Source organism: Opisthocomus hoazin, chromosome 2, assembly GCF_030867145.1.
Source record: "Opisthocomus hoazin isolate bOpiHoa1 chromosome 2, bOpiHoa1.hap1, whole genome shotgun sequence".
Classification (NCBI taxonomy): Eukaryota; Metazoa; Chordata; class Aves; order Opisthocomiformes; family Opisthocomidae; genus Opisthocomus; species Opisthocomus hoazin.
In genome coordinates this window covers 7,559,062-7,586,434 of record NC_134415.1, presented here as the reverse complement: position 1 = coordinate 7,586,434, position 27,373 = coordinate 7,559,062, and the positions used below count along the sequence as shown (strand labels likewise).

The window sequence follows — 27,373 nt, the reverse complement described above, 5'->3', positions numbered from 1 at the left end:
CTAACCAGTAAACATATCAAGACCTAGAAAAGCAAAGAGACATAAAAAGAAAAGAAGGAAACAAAGAAAAAGAAGACTTGCCATAAGCAAGAAGTTTTTACTGGAGCCATGAGTGCATTTTGAATTGTAACTAATTCTCAGGACTCGTGTTTTGGAATAGACTTTCTTTATGTGAGCATATGCCATTTCTCCAATACCTTTTCTTGATAACTTCAGATAAACATTGTCGTGGTTTAACCTGACAGCCAGCAACTAGGCACCAGGCAGCCGCTCGCTCACCCCTCCCCTTCCCCTCCAGTGGGATGGAGAGGAGAATGGACAAAAGCTAAAATGCATGGGTTGAGATGAAGACAGATGAATAAGAAAACACAGGAAATAATAATAATAATAATAATAATAATAATAATAATAATAATAATAATAATAATAGAATATGCAAAACGAGCAATACACTATACAATTTTTTCTCACCACCCAATGACCGATTCACAGCCAGTCCCCGAGCAGCCATCATGGGACTCGTGGATTTTGCAGAACTCCTGAAAAAATTTGGACTCGTGCAAAAAAGAGAGTTCAGTTCCCAGAAAAGACAATTCCTGTCCCCTGGCCAACCCCCATTTATAAACTGAGCATGATGTTTATGGTATGGAATATCTCCATTGCCCAGGTTGTGCTAGCCATCGTGCTGTGCTCCCTTCAAGCTCCTGCACACCTGCTCATTAGGTGAATGTGAAAGACTGGAAATGGTCCTTGATTTCATAGCAACAACTAAAAACATCGATGTTATCAACATTCTTCTTGTATGAAATGCAAAACACAGTAGCTACTGGGAGGAAAATTAACTCTACCCCAGCCGAAACCAGGACAACATGTAGAAACTGCTGGCACTCACGGGCAAGTCATGAAGCCCAGTGGTGCTTACACAGTCTAAAATAATAGTCTGTTTGCTGGCATAGTGACATCATACTCACTTTTGTGAGGGTAGCTTCATTGGAACCTGCCACAAGTGCACTGGAGGAAGGCTGTGACTGTGACTTCGTCATTCTTTGAAAGCTATTGGAGAAAGGTTGGTAGGGCTAACTGATTGAAATTATCAATAATGCTTGGTTGTTGGGTAAATGATTAAATAGCACAAGTATGGAGGAAGAAATAACACAAAATGTAACTCGTGCACTTGAGTTGGTAGAAATACCTCAGGAAAATATACCGTACAGTTTGAGAAACAGCATTTAATGGAGGATGATTACCAGTGATATTCAAAGACATCTTCTCAATTAATGGTATGTATTATAATCTAATCTTTTCTACCATTTGTAGCACTTTGTAATATTTTTGCCATTTTTTACTTGAGATTAAACCAAATGTAGATCTGACGTGTTCTGTACAGTAGAGCTTACAACAACCAAGACCTCAACAACCTCTTTTGCTTCTATTTTTTCTACAGAAATAATGAAATCCAGTGAAAGATAAAAACAATTTTGGTATTTCATAGAGCTACAGAAAATGTGTTATTCATGCTCTTGCTTGTTTCAAAGAACATCAGGCACAATTTAGAACAATTACTAGTCAACCTAAAATAATGTATAATTCTACACCTAACTTTGCTATGAACTGTAGGCTTGAAAGGCCGTGAAATTGCTGCAATCACCAACTCCCACAAGAGGCTCATTAAAAAAAAATTACAGTAGATGATCTGAACAGTATGGCCAAGAAAATCATGCTAACCAGCTGGTATGTTTATATGGCTGTAATGTTACATCTAATACAACAGGTGGGAAAATGTGCTATGCATCTGAAGTGTAGTATTCATGATGCAGACAGACCAGAGATACCTCTTAAAGGAAAAATACGATGTAGAGAAGTTACTCTTTTTCCATTAAGACACTTGACATGATCAGTCACTAAAATTCTGATCCGTGGTTATGCCACATTTGCTATTCAAGGCTTAGGTATGTAGTATTTAAAAGATTTCAAGGAATAGGTGAGTGCAGAAAGTATCTTCCCTTCCTCCTCCCGTCAGAATCCTGGCATAGAGTTAAATTAAAATTACCACATTTGAAACATTAATGAAGAAGGAAAGGGAGTAAACACTGTTGTGATATGTTAAACCTCAGACACTGCTGTGCGGTACCATCAGCTTCAAAGAGTTCATCACTCTGAAAGGAAACGATAGTTCGAAACTGAGTTCGGATGCTGACAGAAAGCCTCTGACAAACTAAAAGAATGTAATAAAAATGACAGATTGTGACAGCAGCGGAAGTAAAATCTAACTGGTCAAAAGAACAGCTATTTGTGTTTTAAATATAATGAGACAACTTAAGTCTCAAAGTAATAATAAAGAGGCTGATCCTTGTGTTATAAAGGACAGCTAAAAATAGGACTAATTAAACTAAACTAAAAATAGGGCAAAGAACAAGAAAGGTTCTATTAAATAAATAAGACAGGAACCAAGGAGATCTCCAAACAAACAACAGCAAGAAAACATTCTAGCTTCTTGAGGAGGTACAAGAAAAGGTGTAACAAAAGCTGAGGGGAACAATTTATCTGCAGTCTGCTTTGAAGAACGGTTTCGAAGACAACTGAAAACATTTCCAAAAGCACAACTGTCATAATATGCAGTAACGAGGTGGAACACCTCTAAGGACAAGCATGAACAGAACAGAAGAGAAAAAGCTGTGAGGACTATCAAAATTCAGTCCCTGAACATTTGCAAAAAAAAAGGAACATTGACGACTTCTGTGATCTGAACTGCAGGTTTGGTGCTTAATGCTGGCCAGGGAATTTTACCAGTGACTTTAGAAAGGGATTAAAACGTCGTGAAAAAACACTGAAAAAATACAGAAAATGAATTTCAAACACTAGTCACCAGTAGTGGGAACCTTTCTTGTAAGAACATAAGGTCCTCTGGTAAGTTGACTGAAATGAAAAATATTGCCAGGTTCTGTAAAGTCCCTGCTTTGTAAAGGATAAGAAGTCTTAGCCACATCACAGTCCAGATTTAAAGCACAAAATACTGTAGACGACGGGTAATGCTTTAATCTAAAATAAGGTAGATTTAGATTAGATGTGAGGAAGAAATTCTTTACTATGAGGGTTGTGAGGCATTGGCAGAGGTTGCCCAGGGAAGCTGTGGCTGCCCCCTCCCTGGCAGGGTTCAAGCCCAGGTTGGATGGGGCTTTGAGCACCCTGGGCTGGGGGAAGGTGTCCCTGCCCATGGCAGCAGGGTTGGAACGAGATGAGCTTTAAGGTCCCTTCCAACTCAAACCATTCAGTGATTCTGTGATCTCTAGAGGAAAGTATTACAGAGTTCAGTTTAGAAATTACTAAGATTTCGATCTGGAAGCGGATCCACTCTTGCCCACACATCACTGGTGAAAGACTGGAGTATTTCATGTATTCATAAGCTCTGGGATTGTAAGACTGGTACCTCTCATGAGCAAAATGTGTATTTTAGGAAAAAAAACAACAAACACATTTTGCAGCACTGAAGCAATTTACAGTAGTTCTAGACCTAAGCAAGCTTGAAATCAGTCCCCTACGACTGATCTTGATTCCTCCAGCTAAGTCTGTTCTACTCTTTTATGGTGATGATGCAGTCTTCATTTCACAAGTGTGAAAACAGATTAGGAAAAAGGTGAGACATTTTAATAGATAATTAATGAGTAAACCTAGAAATGGCCCTTGACAGACAGAAACAAAAGTAAATGAAGAGAAAATGAGAAAGGTGCCAGGCGTCTCTACTAGTGACATTGATTTGGTAACCTGCTCACCCTGGGATGAAATAGGACACATTGTGAGGACAGAATTGCTGGCCTGAAGAACTCTCTGGTTTAATAATATTTGATGGCAACTGGGGACAAGAATGTGCCCCAGTCACTCCTGAAGTTATTAACAGATTCCCAGCAGGCAATAAGATTAAGAGCCTTTGTAAATGTAAAGCCCATGCCACACAAATACAAGCAGAGGAAATGGAGCGCTGGAGGAAGAAATGCCTACACCTTATTTATACTTTAAAAAGTTCTCTGGGCATGGATTAGCCATTACAAGCATCCTGAGACACTGAGACTGTACTTGCTTTCAGGCTCATTCAAGTTGATTCTTCCCTTTTGAAAAATGAAAGGCTGCCTCTCATTTAAACTAGCATGGCAAAAAAAAAATCGATCTTCTATTGACCATACCTTGATTTGTGCAACCTTGTTATATCTGAAATAATATTACTTAGAGTACACTGAGAATCCCAGGTCATTGAGTGATTCGAGAGTACAGTCATAACAGTGATTTTAAAGTTATGCATGTGCCAGTGAAAGGAGCGTGACTGAGACCAGAAGATGACCAGAAAGGTGATGGGATGGCATAAGCATCGTTGAAGCAGTAGCAGGACCAGGAAATGGGAACAGAAGGTTAAGCTAGGTGTGTTATTGAAGATAAATAGGTTCCTTTCTCTTCAATATTCCGTGGAGAAATCTTCATTAGCTTAGTAAGAACCTGCCTGAAGTCATGTGGATTGAAGATCTCCTTTCTGCTTTGTATACTACACTGTCCTCAGTGGGTCGGGGAGTTGGGAGTATGGTTTCTTCTGCTTAGAAGGACCTTCTGTATAGAAGATCTCTGCAGATCTGTAAGTATAGACTTATGTTAAATAAGAGAAGATAGATAGATCTGATTTTATTTCTCTCTTAGAACATATAATCACTATATTTAAATTCCTAAGCGCTTAATTGGTTACGACAAATGTTCCTCATTCAGCATCAAAGAGCCCTGAGAAAGTAATGTGTCTTCTGTAGCCTGAGAGTTTTGAGCTACAGGTATTTTATATGATTATAGAAATTTTAAATAGCATGAACTAATCAAATTTAAACAACAAAAGAAATTATTCGTACTCTGAACATAGGAAGATGTGTGGATATAAGCCAATAAAATGGAGACACTTAGCTAAATAAATAAGTGTCTGGTGAATGTTATCTAAATGTTTTTCCCCTTAGGAATGTTGCTAAGTTTGATTCAATTTATTAATATAGTTTACTAGATGGGATTTCAATTATGAAAAAATATTAATACTATGAAGCAAGAAAGTAGGATCTTTTTCTAGGTGATGCCTTGCTCATTTGCTACACATTAGGTTTACAAAAAAACGTTGCCGTTCCTGTGTATACAGGAAATGTAATTCAGCTTACTGGACTTTCTGCCAGCATTATGCATGTCACCCAGGGACTTGGCCAAATCAAATTTAACAGGATTATTTCCATTGCTTTTAAGTACTGAAACATATTCTTCAGTGCGTTTAAGACCTCATTCAGAGTACACTGAACACATTAAGCCTAATTAGTCAGCAGCATAAAATCAAGAAATGCAAATTTGTTGCAGGCTTGACACAGTAGTTTTCAACAATATTGCATCATGGTCCTTGATTTCAGTCTATTATAGAGGTCTTCTCTGTATGCTTTCCTCTTAGCTCTGCACGTTTCCTTCTGTTCCCTGTGGCTGAATACCTGTGCAATGTTTGGAAATTCCTGGATGAAAGATACTTCTTTACTGTGAGGGTGGTGAGGCCCTGGCAGAGGTTGCCCAGAGAAGCTGTGGCTGCCCCGCCCTTGGCAGTGTTCAAGGCCAGGCTGGACGGGGCTTTGAGCATCCTGGACTGGTGGAAGGTGTCCCTGCCCAAGGCAGGGAGTGGGAACTACATGATCTATAAGGTCCCTTCCAACCCAAACCATTCTGTGATTCTGTGATACTCAGCAAAGGCAGCGATCGTATCTCACATTGTCCGGCAAAATAGTCAGCAGCCCACAGGGGTTCAATTCCCTCTCTGCAGGCTCAAAACTGATGCAGTTGTCATTACAACCTTGCCAATTCTCTGAATTATCCAGTTCTCTCCTCCTCAAACACTGCTTAAAAACTTCAGTGTGTGAGTCACCCTGCCTTTCTAGCAAGTGTGCTGAGGCACGTTGAAGAGGTTTCATTGGAATTCTCTGCAGGCTGGAATAGATTATAATAAGATTACTGTCATCAGCAGAGGGAAAGCTGCAAAGGTAGATAAGAAATTCTGAAGGTTGCTGGAGGTATAAGGGATGCTAGGAAAATAGGATTCATTCAAAATAAACAAACCAATCAAATCCCCTTAGGAGACTGCTAGCAGTAAATTTGCAGAAACGGCCAAAGAACTGCGTGGTAGAAAAGCCAAAAGGCCAGTGGGAAAGAATTTACAGGTCCACATGAATTTACGAAGAAAGACTTTGAGGTTAATCACTTAAACGAAGCTTCTCTAACTCTCAGAGAAAGCTGTAGTAGTCTCAAAACGTACATAAAACCATGATTTAAGAAGAAAAAAAAAAAACCAGCTCACGTAATATGCTGCTTAGAGCTGATGAAGTATCCTACAGCAGGACCCAAAACTTTTCCCAGGTGCAGTAGCAGAGCTACTGGGTAGTACAAACCATGAGACTGCAGAAGAAAGCTAAAAGGGAGGACCATTTCAAGCTCAGTTACATGCAGGTTTCTTGATAAACAGTGCCAACAAATACTGATTTTCACCCTAGGTCAACCCATAACATAGAATAGAATCATAGACTCATTTAAGTTTGTTGTGGTTTAGCCTGGCTGGAGGCTAGGTGCCCAACAAAGCTGCTCTATCACTGCCCTCCTCAACTGGTTAGGGGAGAGAAAAATTACAACGAAAGCCTTGTGGGTCGAGATAAGGGCAGGGAGAGATCACTCACCAATTACCGTCATGGGCAAAACAGATATGACTTGGGAAAATGAGTTCAATTTATCACCAATCAAATCAGAGTAGGGTAATGAGAAAGAAAACGCAGCTCTAAATGCACGCAGCTGCTGCTGATCTAGAACGGCCTGTTCCGAGATAGGAAAATCATGGCCCCAGAAGAAATTTCTGTTATAAGCTCAGTGGGTTATTAACACATTCATTCGTTACGTACAACATATTAGTTAACCAATAAACTATTTCTTGGAGTAACTGTCACAGTTTTTGGTAAATGAAAACTTTGATGTCAGGTTCCACCATTCTGTAGTCTTCAAAGCTGCATCCATACATAAATTAACATACATAAAAATAATCCATAGTCTAAAAGACTGCACATCAAAATGGTACTTCCATGTCCATTGTTAAAACAATAGATTTTTTGAATTTATTTTGACAGATTGAAGCTTTATAAGGACATTTACTCCATAACCCCAGATTATTAAAGAAATAATTACTCAAAAATATGGTTTGTAACTAAGATTTCTGTACATTTTTGTACCTTGTTCAGACTGCTGCGTGAGCTTTACCATCAGGTTTTCAGTGCTGTGATATGCAGCCTTCCAGTATTGCAGACAAGAACTACTTCAACTAGAGTAGCATTCCTAGTAACCTTATGGCAATCATTTTGGCTCAAATTTCAAAGTATGTGGGTAATATCCCTTTAAATTTGAGATCTTATTCTAAGCATCACACCCTCTCTACGCTTCATTTTTGCTGACAACAAACTGTAAAAAATAGTGAAACATCTGAGGTGTGATCGAGTTTTATGAACTAAGGAGCAGCTTTCCCAAAGTTTAAGACAAATACAAAGAAATATTGCACAGCCACAAAGACAACTGTTTACAGTCTGACTTCAGCCTAGTACAACTTAACCGTGAATGTGAGGAATGACCAGGTTGTATCATCAGCCCAGTTCTTTGTGCCAGAAGGTCCAACATCATTTATAAAACTGGAAGTAGTTTGTTTTAAATTTTGGCTTGTTATAGAAATTCTACGCAAACTTTTAAAAAGCTTCAAAAGCTTTTGGCTTTACTTCTGAGGGTCAGCAACTCTTGTAAACCAACAGCATAATTTCTAAGCAATACAGGCCACTCAACCCACTATTCCCTCAAAAAGCCGTCAGACATTAAGCACACCATGAATTACACATTTGTATTGAACATTCCTAAAATAAGCTGTATTTACATATTATATAAATGTAAGAACTCTTAATATAAAATAGAAAACTGCAGAGAATAAGGAAATCACACTCCATATGGAGTTACTTATTGAGACCATTTGTTTATGAAATTTTACAATAATTTATATAAATTATCTCTTACAAATTACATTTTTTTTCTTTTTATTAATCCACACAATTTTGATGACTTTACAAACAGTTGTGTACATTATAAAGTTCAGAAACAGATAGAGCATCTTCCAGCGCACAACTGGCTTTGGAAAATTAGACAGTCTTTTTTTGTTCTTCCGTAGAGTCTTCTCTGCCATGTCTGCATCTTCTTTCTGTTTGCTTTTTGTTCCATCCACTGGACTTCCAATTTTAATGGAAGACAAATGTTATTTCCGTTGAGTGGAGGTGACCAAGAACCTTATTTTCTTGTGGTTCTGTAAAGAAAGGGAAGTATCAAACTGATTTTTTAGTACCAACAGTATTTAGTAGAGGAAAAAAAACCCCGTGGAATGACAAAATCACTGCCGAAGAATTATTTATGGGCTTCTTTGCACATATCAAATTGGTTTGTTAGTACCAACAGTATTTAGTAGAGAACAACAAAACCCCCGTGGAATAACAAAATCAATGCCAAAGAAGTATTTCTGGGCTTCTTTGTACATATGGTCAAGGCAAAAAAGGTACATAAATAAGCTTCCTTTTTCATTCCTTACCAGACTGTCCCAAGCATTCTCAGTCACTATTCCTATGGGCTTTTAGAGCCCCCTCTCCCAGCTTTCAAGAGGCAAACACCCTCAAACAGTGCTCCACAAGGAACCAGAAAACATGTCCGGAAACAAGAAGCTCTCTCTACCCATTCTCTGACCCCCTCCTGCCTTCTATGGGGAACTAAAGACCGTAGGAGCGTGGTTTCATCAGGCGGAATAAGACAATACAAGGGCACGCCATCCTTGAAAAAAGCAGTACCCACTTGCCCTTTTCTGCCCCCTCCCTCTTCTGTTTCCATCAGAAAACTAAACCGTTAAGTGGGGAAACAGGTCTCTATCAGACCAGGAAGCTCGACAGGCTTGTAAAGTCAGAGCAGAACTGCACAGCCAAGTGAGGAAGTTAGGTGGCTAACAGCCGAATCACTACCACAATAAAGGAATGCACAGAGGTGTTCAAAAAGAATTTCGTACTTGCTTGCTTTCTTCTTTTTTGATTTTGCAGTTCTACCTCGCTTCAATTTTTGCTTTCCCACAGACTCCATAGATTTGGAATCCTCTTCCTCTTTAGTTGGAAGCTCCTATGTTAAGGAAACAGAAACGTCACTCATCCACAAGTTCTGACATTTCTACAAAATACAACGGCACCTTTCTTACATGAAGAAGTCATGCCAAAGTTATTTCCCAAAGCACTACAGTTTCTCTCCACAGAAAACAAACCTTCCATCTCAACTTACTCTACCATCCTAAAAGTTCAAATTCTGAAATGAGCAGAAAACGCATCAAGTAAGTTGAAAGAAAGCCACTGTGTCTTTTGTGAAAGGCAAAGCCGTAGTTCTTAATTCTTGACTAACACAGACACAAAACTTCCTTTTATAGCTAGTTTTCATGAAAGAAAATAAATTCTTTAGCTGATTACTTTAGAGCTCCCTTTTTAGTTATACTTCCAAGGAAAAAGGCAAGGCATTGCAAAGTATGGTTTCCAAAAGCAGTACCGAGCAAAAATCAAGAACATGAGACAACTAGAGCTTTTACTTACCGGTTCCTTCACAATTCGGGAAACGCTAGGTACATTTGTTCTCCTTGACCTCAAAAGACGGGGTGAAAAGACAAACTGAACAGACAAGTCCGGGTCTAAATCCTTAGGCTGCACAGGATGGGCTGCTTTTCCACCTAAAATGACAACGTATTGTTAACATGCACGTGCAATATACACAAAGGACAGCGATGAGAAATGAAAGCTGATCATCAAGAGCACAATAGCTTGCTGAAATAAAAGGTCCAATCATGTTTATAAACGCTCGGTGTGGAGGTATTTCTCCCCCATAACTGCCTCTTGGGATCCATTCTTTTCAAGTAAATTGTGAAACAGAAGTAAGCCACTGGAGTGATTTTTACCTGCACTTACATGATCAAAGCTCTTCTGCTCAAGAGGCAGCAACAGTCCCCACACATCTCAAAAACATTTTTTGATCATGTACTCAAATAAAAAGAATCCTATGAGCAGTAACTTCACCTACGAAGTACATGCCCATGAAAAACAATCACATAATTAAACAGCTCTATAGTTTGTTGTAAGATGCAGCTCATCTTAACTTACAAACCAAGCAGAATTTGGAAGCGTGCCTCCTTTATCTCTCTGTTGGGATGGCAATCACATACTAACAGATAACCTCCAGTTTTCAAAACTGACAGAAATCATGGTCATGAAAAAAAACCAGCTCAAAATTCCATTCACTCTACTCAGATGAACCTCATCCTCTGCTTCCATCGCAGCTAGCCAGCCAGTCACGTAGAGTTAGGGAAAAAGCTGAATTGCCTCTTACAAATTTTTTATGTTGCATGGCTACATTCTTTACAATACTTAAAGCCAACCCCACAGTCCGTTTTCTGTGGCTTACAAAAAAACGCATTGTGCCCCACTTTGCATATAAACATAGTGCCCCTACCTTTACATTTCTTTCTCAGCTTTGTCAGAGGAGGAGAGATTTCCACCTTCCCACATGAACGGAAGCCATCCTGAGCAGAGACGGCTTCTGTGTCTGCCGCCAAGAGATTTTGTGCCCTCTTCCTAGCATTTCCTCTAGGAGTGACAGGAAGCGTCACTTCGGGTTGAGGAAGCGCTGATTTAGACAGACGCAGGTCAGCATTTTCTGACACTTCTGATGAACTCGGTGGTCTTCTTCTGCCTCTTTTAGATGGCACAGGTAAAAGGAGCTCGTCCCTAGGCTGCATCTCTTCATCCTTGACAGCAGTTTCAGTAAAGTGTGTTAGGTATCTGGAAATATCTTGACACTGAAATTAACTCATAACTGGGAGTTGTGTTTATGTTAATGAGGAACAAACAGTAAAGGACCTAAGCACCTAAATCATTCTGACAATGAGTTTGCTTCCCTCAGCATTTTCTCCTTTGGCAAATGCCACCCAAGTTCGACAAGCTGCACTCCCCAACATAGCTTACTATCTTTAGCGTTAAAACTATTTCTTTTTTAAGTCAAATAAGAAATGTTCAAGTTCTAGTAAACCAAATGAATGCACGGTTATTTTCAAAAATAGTGCAGGCGCTTTTCTTGTACTACTACAGCTCTCAGAGGCCCAGATCTTGGCAGCTTCTACTCTGTGTGTTCGAGGTACAGAAAGCGCACAGCAGAAAAACGTAAAAAAAAAAAAAAAGAAAATCTGCCCTTACGTAATGAGGTTTGAACTTGTGTTAAGCAGCTAAAAAAATCTCAGATGATTTTGTGTGCCTTCTAACTATCGGTAAGACAGGAGTGTCCTCAACTGGCAAAGTGTTTTCGTTTTTGTAGAAGATGGGAAAATAGTTCACTTACCCTACTTTCCTCTGTTGTAGGAAGATTGTTAGAAGCAGTTGTTTCTTCCTGGGGAAAAGGAACATTTCCTTCAACTTCAGCTGCTCCTCGATTACGTTCTTCAGATGAACGCACACACTTCCCCTTAAGGCCATTTTCTGAAGAGGACATTTTGGACTCCTGGTGGTTTGTTTCACTTCATCAACAGAACGAGAAAAATTCATCATCAAGCTGCACAACAAACCTGGAGGAGCTCTACCGATTACTTGCTCACTGTGAAATCTTCAAGTTTCAAAACAGAAAGAACTAAGAACAATTAGGAAGTCCTTTACCAGCATATCTACCTCCAAGTTGTGGCTCCCATTATGCAATGAATCAAGGGCTTCACATTCTGCCCAGCTATCCAACACTACATAACAACATAACAACAGAGCTCTCTTAAAGAACAATCTGTTATTAGTCTTCTGTAGACAGAGAGCAATTGCTACGTTGGAGGTTGTGAACGAACTCAACAAAAGTCTGTCCCAGTATTTGTTACCACTTCAAATCAATGGTGATTTCGTTACGATCCCTCTCTGTCTTTATCACTAAGCTGCTGCAGCTTTTAAAATATCCGGTGAGAAAGCTGCTTCCCTTTCCATAAACAAACAGGTCCTAATTGAGCATGCACAGAAAATAGAAATTAAGGTCGAGTTTCTTTCACTGTACCACCTGTAGGAAAATCATCAGACAACTATGAGGCTCTTTTCCGCTCTTTAAAATTCTGCCTATTTCGAACTGCAAAAGGGCAGAAACGAGGCAGAAACTGGGCAGGAAGTGGTGTAAGGTTGCTATTTGATCACACAGTCCAGCCTGTCAAAATTCATACACCAACAGCTGGAGGGTAATCATAGGTTTAGTTGCAGCTAGCTGAAATTCGGTAAACTCAGTCACCACAATGCAAATACATGTATTTGCATCAATTCGGTTATCACAGCAGAAAAAGTCTCTCTCGACACATATTACTTATGACGTCTTGATTCTTAAGTGTCATATATTGTATGTGCAAAAAAAAGCCAAACAAAGCTTTATTCAGGTGCACCTGCCCTCCAAAACACTAACCTAATTCAAATGGATTTTCCTCTCTCTCTCCAAACACGTAGCTCAAGACTGAACTGTGTTAAAAGGCGGCTTACCTATCACAGTGCGAGAACCTGGTTTTCTGCTCATTTCCTACCAGTACTTCTCTGATTTTGGACAACATGTTCCTGATCAAAGTTACCACTGAATGCAGTTTTCCTCCATTGTCTTGTTTTGTTATGGTTGATAAAGGCTTTGGTTGTACGACTGTAAAGCAAGAGTGAAAATATATCAGCCTGGGGTCATCCAAGTGATGGTTAGTTGCCCGTCATGGTCCCCCCTAAAAATTACCTTCTGTTAAGGCCGATGAAGGCAAACGATAAGACTTGGCTCTCTCTACAGCCAGCTTCCTTTGAACTCTGGGAAGGCTCTTGCCGTACTGGTGTGACAGGGAATGTCTGGCAACTGCTGTCTCTCTCAAGCAAGGATCACGATCATTCTGGTGAAGCAAAAGCGCAAAGCAAAAAGTTAACTAATTCCAGGAATTTCATTGCACAGAACTAACTGTGCTATTTCTAAGTAGTGAAGAAATGTCCTCAACAGGTATAGTGGAACACGTCCACTGCACAGAACGGCAGCAGGTTCTCTAAGAGGAGCCAATGGGGCCAATGCAGCACAAGGCAAAGGCGACAGAGGTGAAGGCCTGCTTTGAGGGGCTGCAGAAAAGCCTACCGATGAAGGAAACATGAGGGGAAGCGGTGATGAAATTGTCAGGTAGAGCTGACAATAGTTTATCACAGCCCACTTCCTTGGAAGCCAATGATCACGTAAGCTGCAGCAAGCTCCTGTTTGCAATAGCTCGCATGCATCCGAGACACCCACATCGTCAGCTACTGCACTGAACTGAACTCTTTGAGAACCTGACGGGGTGGGAGGTTGTTCTGAGGGAAAGATGCTTTCGATTGCGCATGACCAGCACTGACTGCACGCTTCCTTGTGTGGACCTGTGGCACAGAACTAACAGACGGGTCTCTAAAGACAGCTCTGGCAGGGCTGTTCCCAGTCAAACTCCGTAGTTTGGATCTAAGACTACTACTACTTCTGCTAAGTTAAGTCAACACCTGCATTTCAAAGCAACTGGAAAAGAAGATGAAAATCAGATGACCATGTCTCGTAGCCTCTATGGCCCTCTCAGACTAGACGGATGTAGCTCCCCCTTGACTCCCTGATACGCACTCACCTGACTCAAGCTGGATGGCACGACATCCATCGGTGTTGGAGACAGCAAGCCAGGTACAAGGCACCTATTGTAGCTCCCAAGAATGGCTTTGCTTATTGCAGGACCAGATTTCTTTAAAAAATTCAAGGTCTGAAACATCAGTCAAAATACAGGTTAGGACAACCATTTTATTTAATCATGCAGGTTCTGGAGAACCACTAAGAGAAAGAATGTAGGTGTTCACTCACACTTGTCACACTTGTCAGAAAGTTTGCATCAGTAATACGCTTCAGGTTAGCAATCTGAGTAAGCATTGCTGCCTAGAGTCTCACACAGTGCAGGCAGCCAAAGTAACAGCTACAGTTTATCAAAGAAAGTCCCTTAACACCAAACATCAGCCCTTGCAATGCTTTATTAAGTATCTCCTAGCTTCTCTGTCAATACGCAGGCCTTTCTTTTTCCCTCAGCATTGGCATAAACTACACTCTAGAAAAGCTAAAACTAACACACAACTTGAAATCACAATTTAGAAGACCCTTTCCATGCTTGTTTGTGCAGAAGCTGATTTATGCCAGAAATACTGGCATAAAACATTACCATTTGCATCAAACCGGAGGCATATAGCTGCAATTATGCGTGCGTATGGGCAGGACGAGCAGACAATGCTCTCTGGCACTGAAAGGAGTGCAATAGAAAACCCAGAAAAGGCACATCTCTTGACATTCTCCAGAAAGACACAGGAAAAGATCACCTCCTTCTGGAAGCCGGTGCAAGTCACGTGAACAACTCCGGAGCTCAGCAAGCACATCCCATCTGCAGAAACAATGAACGTTTGACAACCTTCCGTACTCTCACTGTTATGTCATGGCCAGTTTACATGTTTGAAATCGCAGCATCTGGAAAGCTAGAACTGAGCACCCATTTGCTTCATCAGATCACTTCCAAACTTGTCCAAAAAAATCATTACTGCTTGAGGAAATTTCATCTCTAGTTCTGTGGAGGTGCTGCGCTTTGAGCTTCAGTTCAAAGTCATTTCATTTTATCACCATCCCCACTTCACAGGCTACATTACAAAAGCACCAAACGCCAAAACTCAGCAGACTCCCAGACAGGTTTCACAATATTAAATACCTTCTCACTACAACATAATCAGAGTTGGCTTGGGGGAGGGGGGAGGGTTGCTGGGTTTTGGTTTGCCTTTTGAGTGACAAACAATGAACATGAGAACCACTAAATGGCACCTGACCTCCACTGAAGCTCACCACTATTAAAAGCAGTGAAATACCTACCAAAATTATAGGTGCTTGGACGAAAAAAATGCTCAGGTGGCAGACAAGAAGGTGAAACTCCCCGTCTTAGACTCCGCTTGTGTACCAGAACATCCAAAATGAGGTTTGGAGACGTCATGCTTATTACAGGATCCGGTGACCACAGCGCAAAATAGGGGCAGTCATCAAGGAATTCTTCTGGCCTTCAAGAAAGCAGGTGCATAAGCTACACGCCAACTTTCAAATGACTTCTTTGTAGGGGTATGGAAAACAACTCCATAAAAAATCTACCTTAGTGATTCTGGCATTTGAGCATGATACCAGCAATTAATGTCAAACACACACAAATAAGTCGATGGTTTTCCCTGACCAGCCGTATTCACTTGCCAGCTGAAGATTGATACACTGGTTTCAGGAGATATTACTGTAAAAGACAAGACATTGTTTCTTAGAGGTAGAAAATAGGAGATAGCTTATCATTTTAAAACACCACTTTCTGGCTTGGCTTCGTTCTCTTTTACCACTCGTGAAACACTGCGATTCCTAAGATAAGTTAAATCATGAAATCGTTTTGTAATTAAAAAGATTAATGAAAACAAAATTACGGACTAGCAAACATCTCTGTGATAAGTTCCAGTCATACTGCCCCTTTTTCTTGTGCAGACTGCATCGGTTCCAAGCCAAAGCCAACACACAATTATTAGCTGCTGAAGTTTTCCATACATGAAGGGTTGATCAAGAGACCCTTAGCTAGATGACCAGTTTGGCAAAACAAAGTATGCTTGGAACACATACATTGCTACTTTTAGAAAGCATACAGATGATTATCGGACACACTTGTATCACTCAGCTGGCATTATGAAGTTCCAGATCTGACTCCATTATGATTTTAAGGATAGCTCCTTGCCAGCATATTCGGAATGAAAGACGACAAGTATCACACAAAAGAAACAGAAAAAACCCAAACTCAACAAACAGGAAATCGGGATCAAGGTTTTCACACAAAACATCCACGATATTGTACTCCTGTTCTCTCGAGAAGCGGAACGGTCTGTCTTCTCTGGGGAGAACGCTTTCTCGAGATGGAAGCACAGCGTGTGGTACATCATTTACCCTAACGGAGTAGGGAAGACGACGACACTTTGCTTGGCAAAACGTTTCTCTGCTCTCTGTTGAATTCATCAGTACCTTTTAGGGATCCTCACCCACTTTCCCGTGTTTCCTTGTGAACTCCTGCGTCACTTGCGTTATCTTAGCCACTGAAACTGCCTAGCAAGCTATCCATTCTTTTCACCATTCAGAAGACAGCGTCACTGCTAGCCTCAACCCACATCCAACACAAGCTCACGTGTGCCTAGAACTTCACTTCAACAGATTCTGAATAAAAGCTGATTAGAAACCACCAGAAAAGTTGCAGATATTTCTCCACGCCACCTGCTTCATAAAAAGGAGACAGAAAGGGGGTTTTGGTTCTTGTCTTGTTCGGGGCATTTTTGAGGGGTGGCAGAGTGATGGTTGGTTGCTTGGTTGGTTTTAACAAGCCATTGGAAGGCACTCTCCTCAGAAACATGACACGAGTGGAGAAAATCCAGAGGTGTTTTAATTCGATTTTGACACGCTGTTGATCAAGGATGGCATCACAAAAGAGACGGAAGTTGCCAGTTCAGGACTAAATCAACCCTAATGAACAGAAATAGCCTAGAAACACCATGCAAGTGTCTTCTTTACAATGTCAGGCAGAAGGTAAGGCCAGTAAGGAGAGACAGAAGGTGAAGAATGCAGTCAGAACAAAAGGCTGTGAAAGCCACCACTGCAGCAGGCTCAAAGATATGGTCAGAGCAGAATCAAATTTTTAAACCCAGAGATACGTATTTAATTATTGCAACATAATGAAAGACACCACCAGAGTTTTGACTGTCTATGTGGACAAGGAAAGCTATCGCTTTCAAAACTTGCAGGTGTAGGAACCTATTAGATTTAGAGAGGAAAAAATGGACAGGTAGATCATAGAATTATTTAGGCTGGAAAAGACCCTGAAGATCATCGAGCCCTGCCGTAAACCTAACCCTGCCAAGTCCACCACCAGACCATGCCCTTAAGCACCACCTCTACACATCTTTTCAATACTGCCAGGGATGGTGTCTCAACCACTTCCCTGGGCAGCCTGTTCCAATGCTTAAACAGCTTCCTTGCTGCTCTTCTTTGGACACGATCCAGCAACTCAAGGTCTTTCTTGTAGTGAGGAGCCTAAAGTAAAGCTGTTCTTCAAGGTGAGGCCTCACCGGGGCCCAGTACAGGGGGATGATCCCTACCCTGCTGCTGCTGGCCACACTATTTCTGCTACAAGCAGGGAGGCCGTTGGCCTTCTTGGCCACCTGGGCGCACGGCCAGCTCATACTCACCCGACTCTCAACCAGCACTCCCAGGTCCTTTTTCTCCAGGCAGCTTTCCAGACACTCTGCCCCAAGCCTGAAGCATTACACACGGTTGTTGTGACCTAAGCGCACGACCCGGCACTTGGCTGTGTTGAATCTCATGCAATGGCCTCAGCCTATAGATCCAGCCTGTCCAGACCCCTCTGTAGAGCCTCCCTACCCTCAAGTACATCAACATTCCCACGCACCTTAGTGTCTTCTACAAACTCACTGAGGGTGCACTCGATCCCCTCGTCCAGACAACTGACAGAGATATTAAACAGAACTGGCCCTGATACTGAGCCCTGAGGAACACCACTTGTAACTAGCTGCCCTGTTTGAACAGGGAAAAAAAAATTCAGGTAGCGTTCCTAAGCAAAGGAGGGAGTTCTCTCATGCTTCAGAGATGACAGCTGGAGGAATAAAACGACTGACCAGCATTATACAGATGACCCCACCATACATCGCTATAGCCTGTCAGCCAGCATACAAGAAAACCTATTTTTTTCCTTTAAAGAAGTCACACACAACTTAAGCACCCGATTTTTCTTTTTCAATAACCCAAACAAGCATGTCTCTACTGATATTTAAGACTTTTGGACTCGGGTACAGAACAGCATTCATTGCTTAGATTCCAAAACCATTTCTTTTAGAATAGCCACACATGGACATCACAACACACCTTCATTAACGCTTTCGTCTCCATTAACGTGGTTGCAAAATTTTTCTACAGTCTGACAGCTGAGTAGCTTGATATTGCTGGTCTGCCCTCTCAAGGGAAGGACTCCATCCGCGAGATCTAAACTGTACTTTTCGCCACAGTATTCCAAACCCTGCGGACAAAATAAAAGAAGAGAGGAAAGGGCCAGTTGAGGTACGAACATACAGTATACTGAAATAGCAAAGAATGCATCTATCTAATAGAACATGTTTACTATATTGTATATTCCCCACGAGCTTACTTCTGATGGCAAAGAGAAACTCCATGTCACCACTTCAAGCAGGGCGGCAACAAACTCAGTGGCAGACGCTCTATTAACACCTCACCCTCCCACCAGAGGAAGGGTAAAGGAGGAAAAGGGAGAGAGACTTACAAATTGAATATGAAAAGTTTTATTAATCACACTACTAATACTGATAGTATTAATAATAGGAGAAATAATGCAAAATTTACAAAACCAATCCTGAATTTCCCAGAGCTGGGAGATCTACGCTGCATGTCTTCATTACAGAACTGACCAAATTAGAGAAGTCATGCCATTACTGCACCTAAAGCTCTGTCGAGAGGTATTACCTATAGGCACACCGCTACACTGAAAACGCATCCCTCTCTAGTAGCTATGAGAACTGCTGACTGATTAACCGTCTTCTTTCAAACCATGTAAACTCTTACCACCTCCTCCTCTAATCTTGTCAGAGACTAACAGGTGAAATATCCCCCAGCTCCTTCACCAAGCACAGCCAACAGCACCAGGGGAAAACAGAGAGGACGTGCAATGCACACAGACTATGACTTTACCATCACAAATTACTACAGAGCCAGCCAACTACTTTGAGATGTACACAAACCCTGGCAGGACTGTGTTACGCCTCTGATACCACCATTTTCTAAGTAAGCATTAACTGAAATACTGGCTTTCCAAATACAGGATTCGTTCAAACTGTCTACCATGCAACGCAGGAATGTGTGTATTGTGGACAAATAGCAGCTCGACAATTCAATGCACTACGTTTAGCAACTGCTGAGATGGTGCAAAAAAGGTCTTTGAAAGCAGATCATAAATACACTGTTAGGCTAATCACTTGAGCACAGACTTACAACAGCCTTGAAAGCAACAGTTGACGCTCATTTGTGCCATGTGTTCCACAAGTCCTGTTTGTGACTTATTACTGCGATACAAAGTCAAAGATGCCCTGTTTCATAGCCACAAGTCTGATTCCTGGAATGTAAAGCGCTGCTGTAGTATATTTGGAAGGTGGCTGAAGAACCTGTCTTTTCTCCACAGAGGGCCTGGCTGTTCAGTTCTTCCTTGCAACACCTTGTAAGATTGGTTCCTGGTTCCATCTTCCACAACGCTCCTCACAGGGAAGCAGAAACAGCAGGGGAGTAAAAATATCCCAAATGCAGAGACTGGTGCCTCACACCTCCTAGAAGCCTGGCAATGTATTACTGGTTGCGCAGTCTGCAGAGGGTTGAAAGTCTTCCATTAACCACCCCACCGCTGTCGCCGGTCACAAACACAAGAACCTCATTTAATCACTTTGGGTGCCTTTCTAAAAGAGCGTCAAGTCGAATTTCTAGCAGACCCACATTTAAAAGCTGCTGAAACATTTCAGCCCTCAGAGGTGAAAACTGACACTCGGCACATCTTGTTCAGGAAAGGAAGATGACCAGGGCAAAGAACTGCCAAGTAGGAAAAGGTCCCACATTTTAACATGAAAGTGTCAAGACAGAATAAAATAGCCACGAGAGGAATGGCTATAGGCAACTGGGTGTTTCTTGCAAAGCAGCCCGCACTACAAGGTCTTGTCTTGGCCACTGCGAAGACTGTACTCACAAAGAACTTTTGAAAGAGGATAAACCAAAGCAGAAGTTCAAAAATGAAACTGAAGAAGTATTAAAGGCACTTTCTCCTATCAACCTGCCACAGGGCTTATAGGGCACTACAAGAGATGCAGAAGTGCACTGCAACGAAAGCCCTTTTACAACTAAAAAGCCAGTCAGGCTGCTCCGTGCCTCCAGAGCACTGTATATTTAGGTCAGAAAAAAAATGCCCATAAAGAGATGACATCCATATTTAGAACCTGCGGAATCACTTGAAGATATTTACACCTTGGTGCCCTGAGAGACAATGCCTTTTAAAGAAACACCACCTTTTCCAAACACCAACCTTTCTCTATTCAAAAGCAACATTTACAAATGAGGAAAGACCTGTCCTATATGCGATGACCAAGGTCAAAACTTCATCTCATCCCAAGAAATAAAACAACGCATAGTCCCTAAAAAAACAGAGGACCATGATACAAGAATCACCCCTATTTCGTTCCGTACCTACTGAAACTATGCAAGAGAAAGTATAAAAACAGGAGGAAAGAATTGCTCTGACTGATTTTGGAAGAGTTTCAAGCATATTACTGAATGGAATCAGACGTTACACAGATGCATCTTCAATCTGTTTGACAGCTGAGATATAATGATACCTCCTCTCTATTTTAAACACAACATTTTTGGAGCCGGTTCTAAAAATTTATGTATCCTCTTTAGACCAAGTCATACCACTGTGTGCTGTCTTGACTTCTCTTGCTGGCTTTAAGAGTAGATGTCGTAGGTAACCCAGCCAAAAAGTAGAACGAGCTATCTTTATAGCAACTAAGTTTCAGGATCAACACTGAAGAGACACTGCAGGTACATTTCATCAGAAGTCCAGTTAAGAGAGCGCAAAAGAAAAACAAGAATATAAAACAAAAGATATAGGACCGTATTTTAGGAAAGGACAAAGGCCATGCCCAAGAAGACTCAGCCAAAGATTATTTTTTCTTGCTAGGCATCTCTGAATTTTAATGGTAAAGATTTGCCCTGACACTTTAACTGCTACTCACTGACTCTTTTCGTCTTTTCACATACATGCACGTCTTACCTCATACATGACTTGTCCTGATGCCAAGCGTTTTCTGTCACCAAATGCTAACTGCAACAGATGCAAGCTCACAACATCACCTTCACTGAAAAAGGTATAAACGATGACATTTGATTATAGAGCTGCTTTATAGTCCTCATTTTCACTTCTTCATAGTAGGCTCTTGCTGAAAAGAAAAACACCGCTTCCCACAACCTGGTAATTGGTCACATTTAGCCACTGAAACATGAAGAAGGCAGTGTTGACACTAACAGCTGCAGGGGCAAATGCTAACCATGCAATTTGAAAGCCTTAACCTCTTGCATGAACTCAACATTATTGGAACTTGCTCTTCACGGTGGAGAGGTCTTGATCAAAACTGCTTTAAAGTCAAACTTTAAAAGATTGTCACTCTACGAATGGCTGAGCTGATTCAATAGCTTGCTGATGCTGAAGGAGAGAGAGATCTTTCTCCTCTTCTTCCTTCCCTTCCCAGCAAGTTCCAGTCCCTCTCTTGCATACACCGAGCCCTTCCACACACTAATTCCATTCATTAGCCCAGCAGGAAACCACTGACTCTTCTGCTGAACGGCGATCTAATGCTATTTTAATACCATGGTGCAAATATCAAACAGATCATGAAGCAGTCATCAAGAAACAAAGGAAAGCCATGAAGAAGGCAAGCACAAACTAATACAGCCACTGTTGCTTTGCCTTCTTCCACAAGGCACAAACTATCAGCTCACCCTTCATGTCTGGTCAATCCTGTAAACATTGCATCGTAACACATTACATACCCGAGAGAATCTCCTGCACAACTAAAGAAACAAAACAAACGCACATGTATCATCTGTATGTGAAGAAACATTTAAAAAAACCACAACAGTGACTCATAGTAAGTTTGTATTCACCTTTCTTGTGTAGACTGAACAGCCCACAAGTAGCAACGATTGCGAGGATCGTTCTCAGGCTCTTGAAACGTGACAGCATAGACAGGAATCCTTCCTCCTTCAAGCTGAGAGTGGTGCCTACAGAGTTAAGAAAAAAAAAAAAAGAGAAAAAATAGAAAAGGTGACCCTACTGTTTGTAGAATTGTCAAAGCATCTCCTGAGAAAACAGCACCTTACATGCTTATCCTCAACGAACAGACAGTCAGACTTCCATCTCAAACAAGTGAGTCAAGGTAGCTACTACATTTTAGGCAACAGTCAAGAGGTGAGGAAATTACTGCCTATCTAACACAATAACCTGGATTTATGTCCTCCTCTGCCTGAGGATATGCAACATAACTGATCCCTTCAGTTGCCAAGCAAAAAGGTTCTTGCTATTCTTGTAGCGTACATAAATATTGAATTTAAAATGCAACATATCTTCCAAACAAATTTACAACAGCTACAAACAGACCTCTGCACCTCCAGGCATGGCCAAGTGTAAAGGCCTACTTACTCCCTCTTCAATGTTTTCATGTTCCATAGGGACAGGTAGCCATCTGAAAAACCCACAACGAGCTGATTGCTTCTGCTGATGTAGTGCAGGGTTGATATTGCTGATCCTGAAGGATTTTGTAGTTGGAAAGAGAGATGTCTCCCTTCTCCGGTCACAGCTGCTCTTCTCTGTGGAACTTCAGCAGGAATTCTAGTGAAAACTTCTAGATCTATGCACACAGAACCACACAACAAAGGAATGTGTTATGCCATTTACATTGCATGCTAAACACTGACATGACAACACGTAGAATCTCATTCTACCATCCCAGGCAAAATACCCACTGATGCAACACTTCTTTGCCACTTCCATTTTGGACCTCTTCAAAGAGCAGAAGAACTCTCCGATCGGACAGGTATTCTCACTCCTATTTCAAAACCAGGTAAAAGTCTAACCTTCATAGCAAATTCTTCTTGGACTCTGTAAATCAGGAGTTTGGGCCTCCTGATGAAGCTATTTGAAGTTATTCGTCCAAAGGCACGATTTTTGAGAAGTCAGATCTATTTTAAAAAACAAGCCTAAAATTTGCCCCAACTCAATTAACAGAAGCAGCAGAACTTTCCTGAGAAATAGGGCACCTCTGACACAACCGCCTATCAGGCAGCTGCACTGACACACACGGTAAAACTTCTACACCTCACTGGCAAGAATCGTCGTGACGGAGGGATCTTGGCAGCAGGGAGGCGCTTACGGCATTAGAAGGAGTGTTCAGCCACTCCCGTTTTCGTCAGTTCAGGACTGCACGATGACAGCCCACCGTCTGTAACGAGTAGTCGCGAATGGCTGCACGCTCCTGCCTTCAAAGTGGGATGCATATTGTTTATTGCAAAGACACACCTTGTCTTACTGTTAAACGCAAGTTTGAAAACTGCAAGCTTACCCAATGCTTCTAGCTCATTCTGTTTGTAATATAAATCATCCAAACAAAGGTCAACCAGAAGCAGATGACCAACATCTGTAGCCACTGCTGCCACTCCAGAGAGCCATTGCAGACTCTGGTGAAGGTGCTGAGAGCTCACACTGGGTCCTCCGTGACTAGTGATGGGTTCTATAGCAGTTACCTACAGGAAAACTACAAGTTAACAGTGAAGCTCTTTGACAAGCTAAATAGAAATCACTCCAAGGTGAAGGCAGAATTAGCACGTCACAAACAAGAAAGTAAACACAGGATCATAAGACTTCAAAAAGAGCATTGTTTCCCAATCACATCAAAAAGAGAGGGACGGGGGGCGGGAGGCCTGTACAAAAATCTGTTGCTGCCTTCCATTTACTAGATTTCCTGTGGTTATTTCACTGAATTAACTTCAATGCTGCATTCTAGTATTACGGCCTACCAACGTCCATCACCTGCTTAGAAATAACGAACTCCAAGAAAACAGAAAAAATTAGTCATATGCAAGAAACTCGATCATGTTGAAGGGACTGAAGGATAAAAGTAAATCGAGTTCTCCCACTGCTCACAGCCCATCAGCTCTGTGGTACCGTCTATGCCTTCTTTGCCAAATAGCTCTTAGGATGAATCGTGGCTGTACGTCAGGCGAGGCAGCGGCTGAGTTGCACGGCAGACGCACCACTTCCATGCGAATGAAACACTTCTGGAAAGTGTTGACGGGAGACAGCGGCTTGGTAAACCGTACACTAGTCCTCACTTAGAATGAAAATAACCACCCGATAAAGTAGAAGCAGTTTTAAATGCACACCAGCACGTCTAGGAATGTGAACCAAAATTTAAAAAGCCAGCCTAAAGCAATGGCAAAGAGAACAGCAGCGTGTTAGGGGAAAAGCCAGCTCCAGCTAAGGGAGACGTGCACACCGCTCTTGAACACGCAAAGCGCTCTGCATGCGGCTTTACGACAAAGCAAAGGCAGACCTGCCAGCACCTGCAACACATCCCAGGACAACACTGACTGCTAGAGCAGAGAGACAAGCACCTGAAGACTCCTGCACTAAAGCCATACAACAAAAGAACACGGGCTATCCTTTCGCCTGCTTACAAAATGCAACACAACAGAAACAGGGAGTTATAACCACCAACAAAGTTGTACATGAAAAGAAAAGAAAGAAGTGAGCATCACAAGGTAGTGCATGGTTTTATATACACTTCTTTTGCCTCCGCAGCTAGGGAAAAATAACCAAAGTCCTCAGCCCCAAAGGTTTCTCCTCTCCCAGATCCAGCACTTGCTATGGCTACACTCCCTGGCAGTCTGCCACACAATTGACCTTTCCTCTTGCTCACAAGCATTCGAATCTTTAGAAAGACCTATGGTAACTCAGACGACTTGTCTTTGTTTCAGATTTCCTAGAAATCCAATTCAATTTCCAATCTTCTGTGCTACTCCAAGGACTTTCAAACACATTTGGACCGAAAGGCAGTCGTACAGTCACTAGAAATACCCTGTATTAATAGACTAATGGCTTGACACCTTGGCCCAGAGGTACTCGAAGTTAGCGTTAACCTGTACCACTTCGTTGTCCACAGAACACACACCCACACGGAAAACAGTCCCTAAATTCAGGTGCTGATTAAAGCCTTTAAAACAGTCATGACAAACAGTGCAGAAAGTGATGTGAAGAACAGATCTGCATTTGACTTGAAAAAACAATCCGTGTGAAAATCAGAGCAACAGTTGGGCAGATTAAAAATATGTATGATGTTCTGTCTACTTTGGAAGTAAGAGTTAGAGGACAAATTCAGATCATATGGACAGTGGCTAAGTGCAAGTTTTGTTGGCTTGGTTTTTCTTGCGCTTACTCCCACTCACAGTTTCGAAGTTAACAGTCCAGCCAGCAATACCTGTGCTCTGTCTCTGCTGATCTAACTTCTCCAGTAGCAAAAAGAAAGCAACAGACCAAATATGCTTGGAATCAGGAGCAGTCAGGGCATAGGAGCAAAAGATCAGACAAGCTTTGGCTTTATTCCAGAATTCATAACCTTCAGCACACAACTACCGAGTTGTCCCACCAAGGCTTCTTCATAGTTTCTCCTGAACCACTTCTCTGTGGTATAGAAAATCTCCCTCATGCAACTGATGAAAAAGTACGTACCTTTCCTGGAAGAACAACTGCTTTAACCACTCGTGATATTCCAAGGTCGTACAGACAGAGAACACTTCCCTCTGCTTCTTCCAGCCCAACCAGCAGTCCAGTTCTCTTCTGCCAGGAAAACTCCTTTACCGCACGAACAGTGGGAGGCTGCTTCTTTGCCCCCCTGAAACGGTATGCAGAGAGCCGCTCTCCTGTCACAGAGTTCACTACCTCAAGATGAGGACCACGTGCCAGCCATGCTAGCCCATTTCTCCCTGTAAGAGAAACGGAAGCTGACTAAAGCACATTTCCAACGGAAGATTGGAAACAACTGAAAAAATCACAGTCACTGCCCCTTTCCTTCAATAAAAGTACCGCCTTACCGAATCCCGGTCAGTTCTTTCAAATCACCCATTGAAATTCTCAAGCCATACATCTTAAAATCAACAACCTTATTATTTTCCACTTGACTGTCTGGGATAAAGATGACAATACATTGATCTAAACTCTTTCTACCATCTGCAGCTTTGTTTTGTTTCTAGTTTTGCTAGAAGTCATCTAGATGCGTATGGGAATACAAGCCTTGCAGTGTACTTCCAGTAGAACAACTCTAAGCCAATCCATTTCTAGTTTATTAATTGTACTTGACGCATGCCTGCTTTGGCAGGGATTTGGGCTTCAGACCTTAGAATGGGCACTGTGTTCGGAAATTTACACTTCTACATGGGATGTTTACACATTCCTTTGTGCTCAACTCCTTCAAGCTCAAAGGAAGTATTAACTCGAGTCCTGCATTTCCAGCCAGGTAGACAGATTCTACCTGGTCTTAAAAGAAGCCAAGACATCCAGACAAGCACCCAGCTCCACTTTCAGATAGCCTAGAAAGGCAACTACCTCATCTGCTTAGCCACTGTCAGCAGCTCGCACTGCGTACTCATCAGCACCCTAGTAAATACTTTGGAAATACGGCTGCAGCGCTCAACAGCCTTGTCCCCTTCCTCCTGTTTCTATTCAGACCAGAAAAGAAAGAGCAAAGGGGTTTGCCTCTGGAACATTGCCGTAGAATGATTTCTGCCTGCGATGCTATCATGGTCACAGAGCTTGACGGTGCAAATGAAAACGGCCCCAAACAACACTCGTACTTTTGCAAAAACTGCCTTTTATTTCATCAGAAATTGAGGAGGGCTCACTGACTTTGCGTGTTCACGGAAATTCTTTGAATAGCACAAGACTGGTGCAGGTGCTTGTAATTTCAAAGTTTAACTATACTCAAGTTTTAATATTGGCATTTATAATCGATAAAACACCATTTCTGCTCTCTCTAAACCTGGGGAGTCACCTTAACTGCACCAACCTGACACAGCTGATACTACGACCCGATGCTGCAGGTAACCTCCAGGCAATGACAACTTCATACCAAGACCAAGTTTATGGGAAAACGCTCACCTCTAAAAAGATTCCCACGCAGCACAGAACGTGGGGTGTTCTCATCGTCCCCAAGGGCCTGAACAGTCGCCTCTGGAAACTGCAGCAGGCTGCTGGATACCCGATCTGTTAGGCCTTGCATTCTTCACTGTAAAGAAAGAAAAAAACACAAAAATGGGCTCACAGCAGCCATAAAGGTTTTTGACATTGACAGAAGTTTCATCAGTGTGCAGTCAATAACCTCCTACACAGCTTTTCCTTAAAAGATGGCACTGGGACAGACGCAGGTGCGAAGGGTCTCAGCGCAGCGCACACACGCAGCCTTCCTCGCAGAGGGAGACCGGAGGTAACGAAGCGTTGCCGCGGGACACCAGCCCCACCAATCACACGGCAGAGAGAGCCTTCCAGAACGCTGGA

General features: G+C 41.9%; 1 protein-coding gene across 1 annotated transcript; it reads right to left on the bottom strand.

Annotated features, from left to right (window-relative positions):
* Window positions 1-27,098, bottom strand: LOC142364533 (protein ELYS-like). Its single transcript, XM_075444182.1, has 19 exons — window positions 26,978-27,098; window positions 25,553-25,806; window positions 23,388-23,568; window positions 22,469-22,676; window positions 21,934-22,050; window positions 21,044-21,128; window positions 18,088-18,238; window positions 15,283-15,415; window positions 15,013-15,194; window positions 14,475-14,536; window positions 13,745-13,873; window positions 12,856-13,003; window positions 12,621-12,771; window positions 11,467-11,641; window positions 10,585-10,879; window positions 9,675-9,808; window positions 9,147-9,216; window positions 2,132-2,215; window positions 1-23 (listed from the first exon to the last, which is right to left on the bottom strand). Exons 1-19 carry the CDS (start codon window positions 27,096-27,098, stop codon window positions 1-3), a joined length of 2,703 nt encoding a protein of 900 aa, XP_075300297.1.
* Window positions 27,099-27,373: the final 275 nt, after the last annotated feature.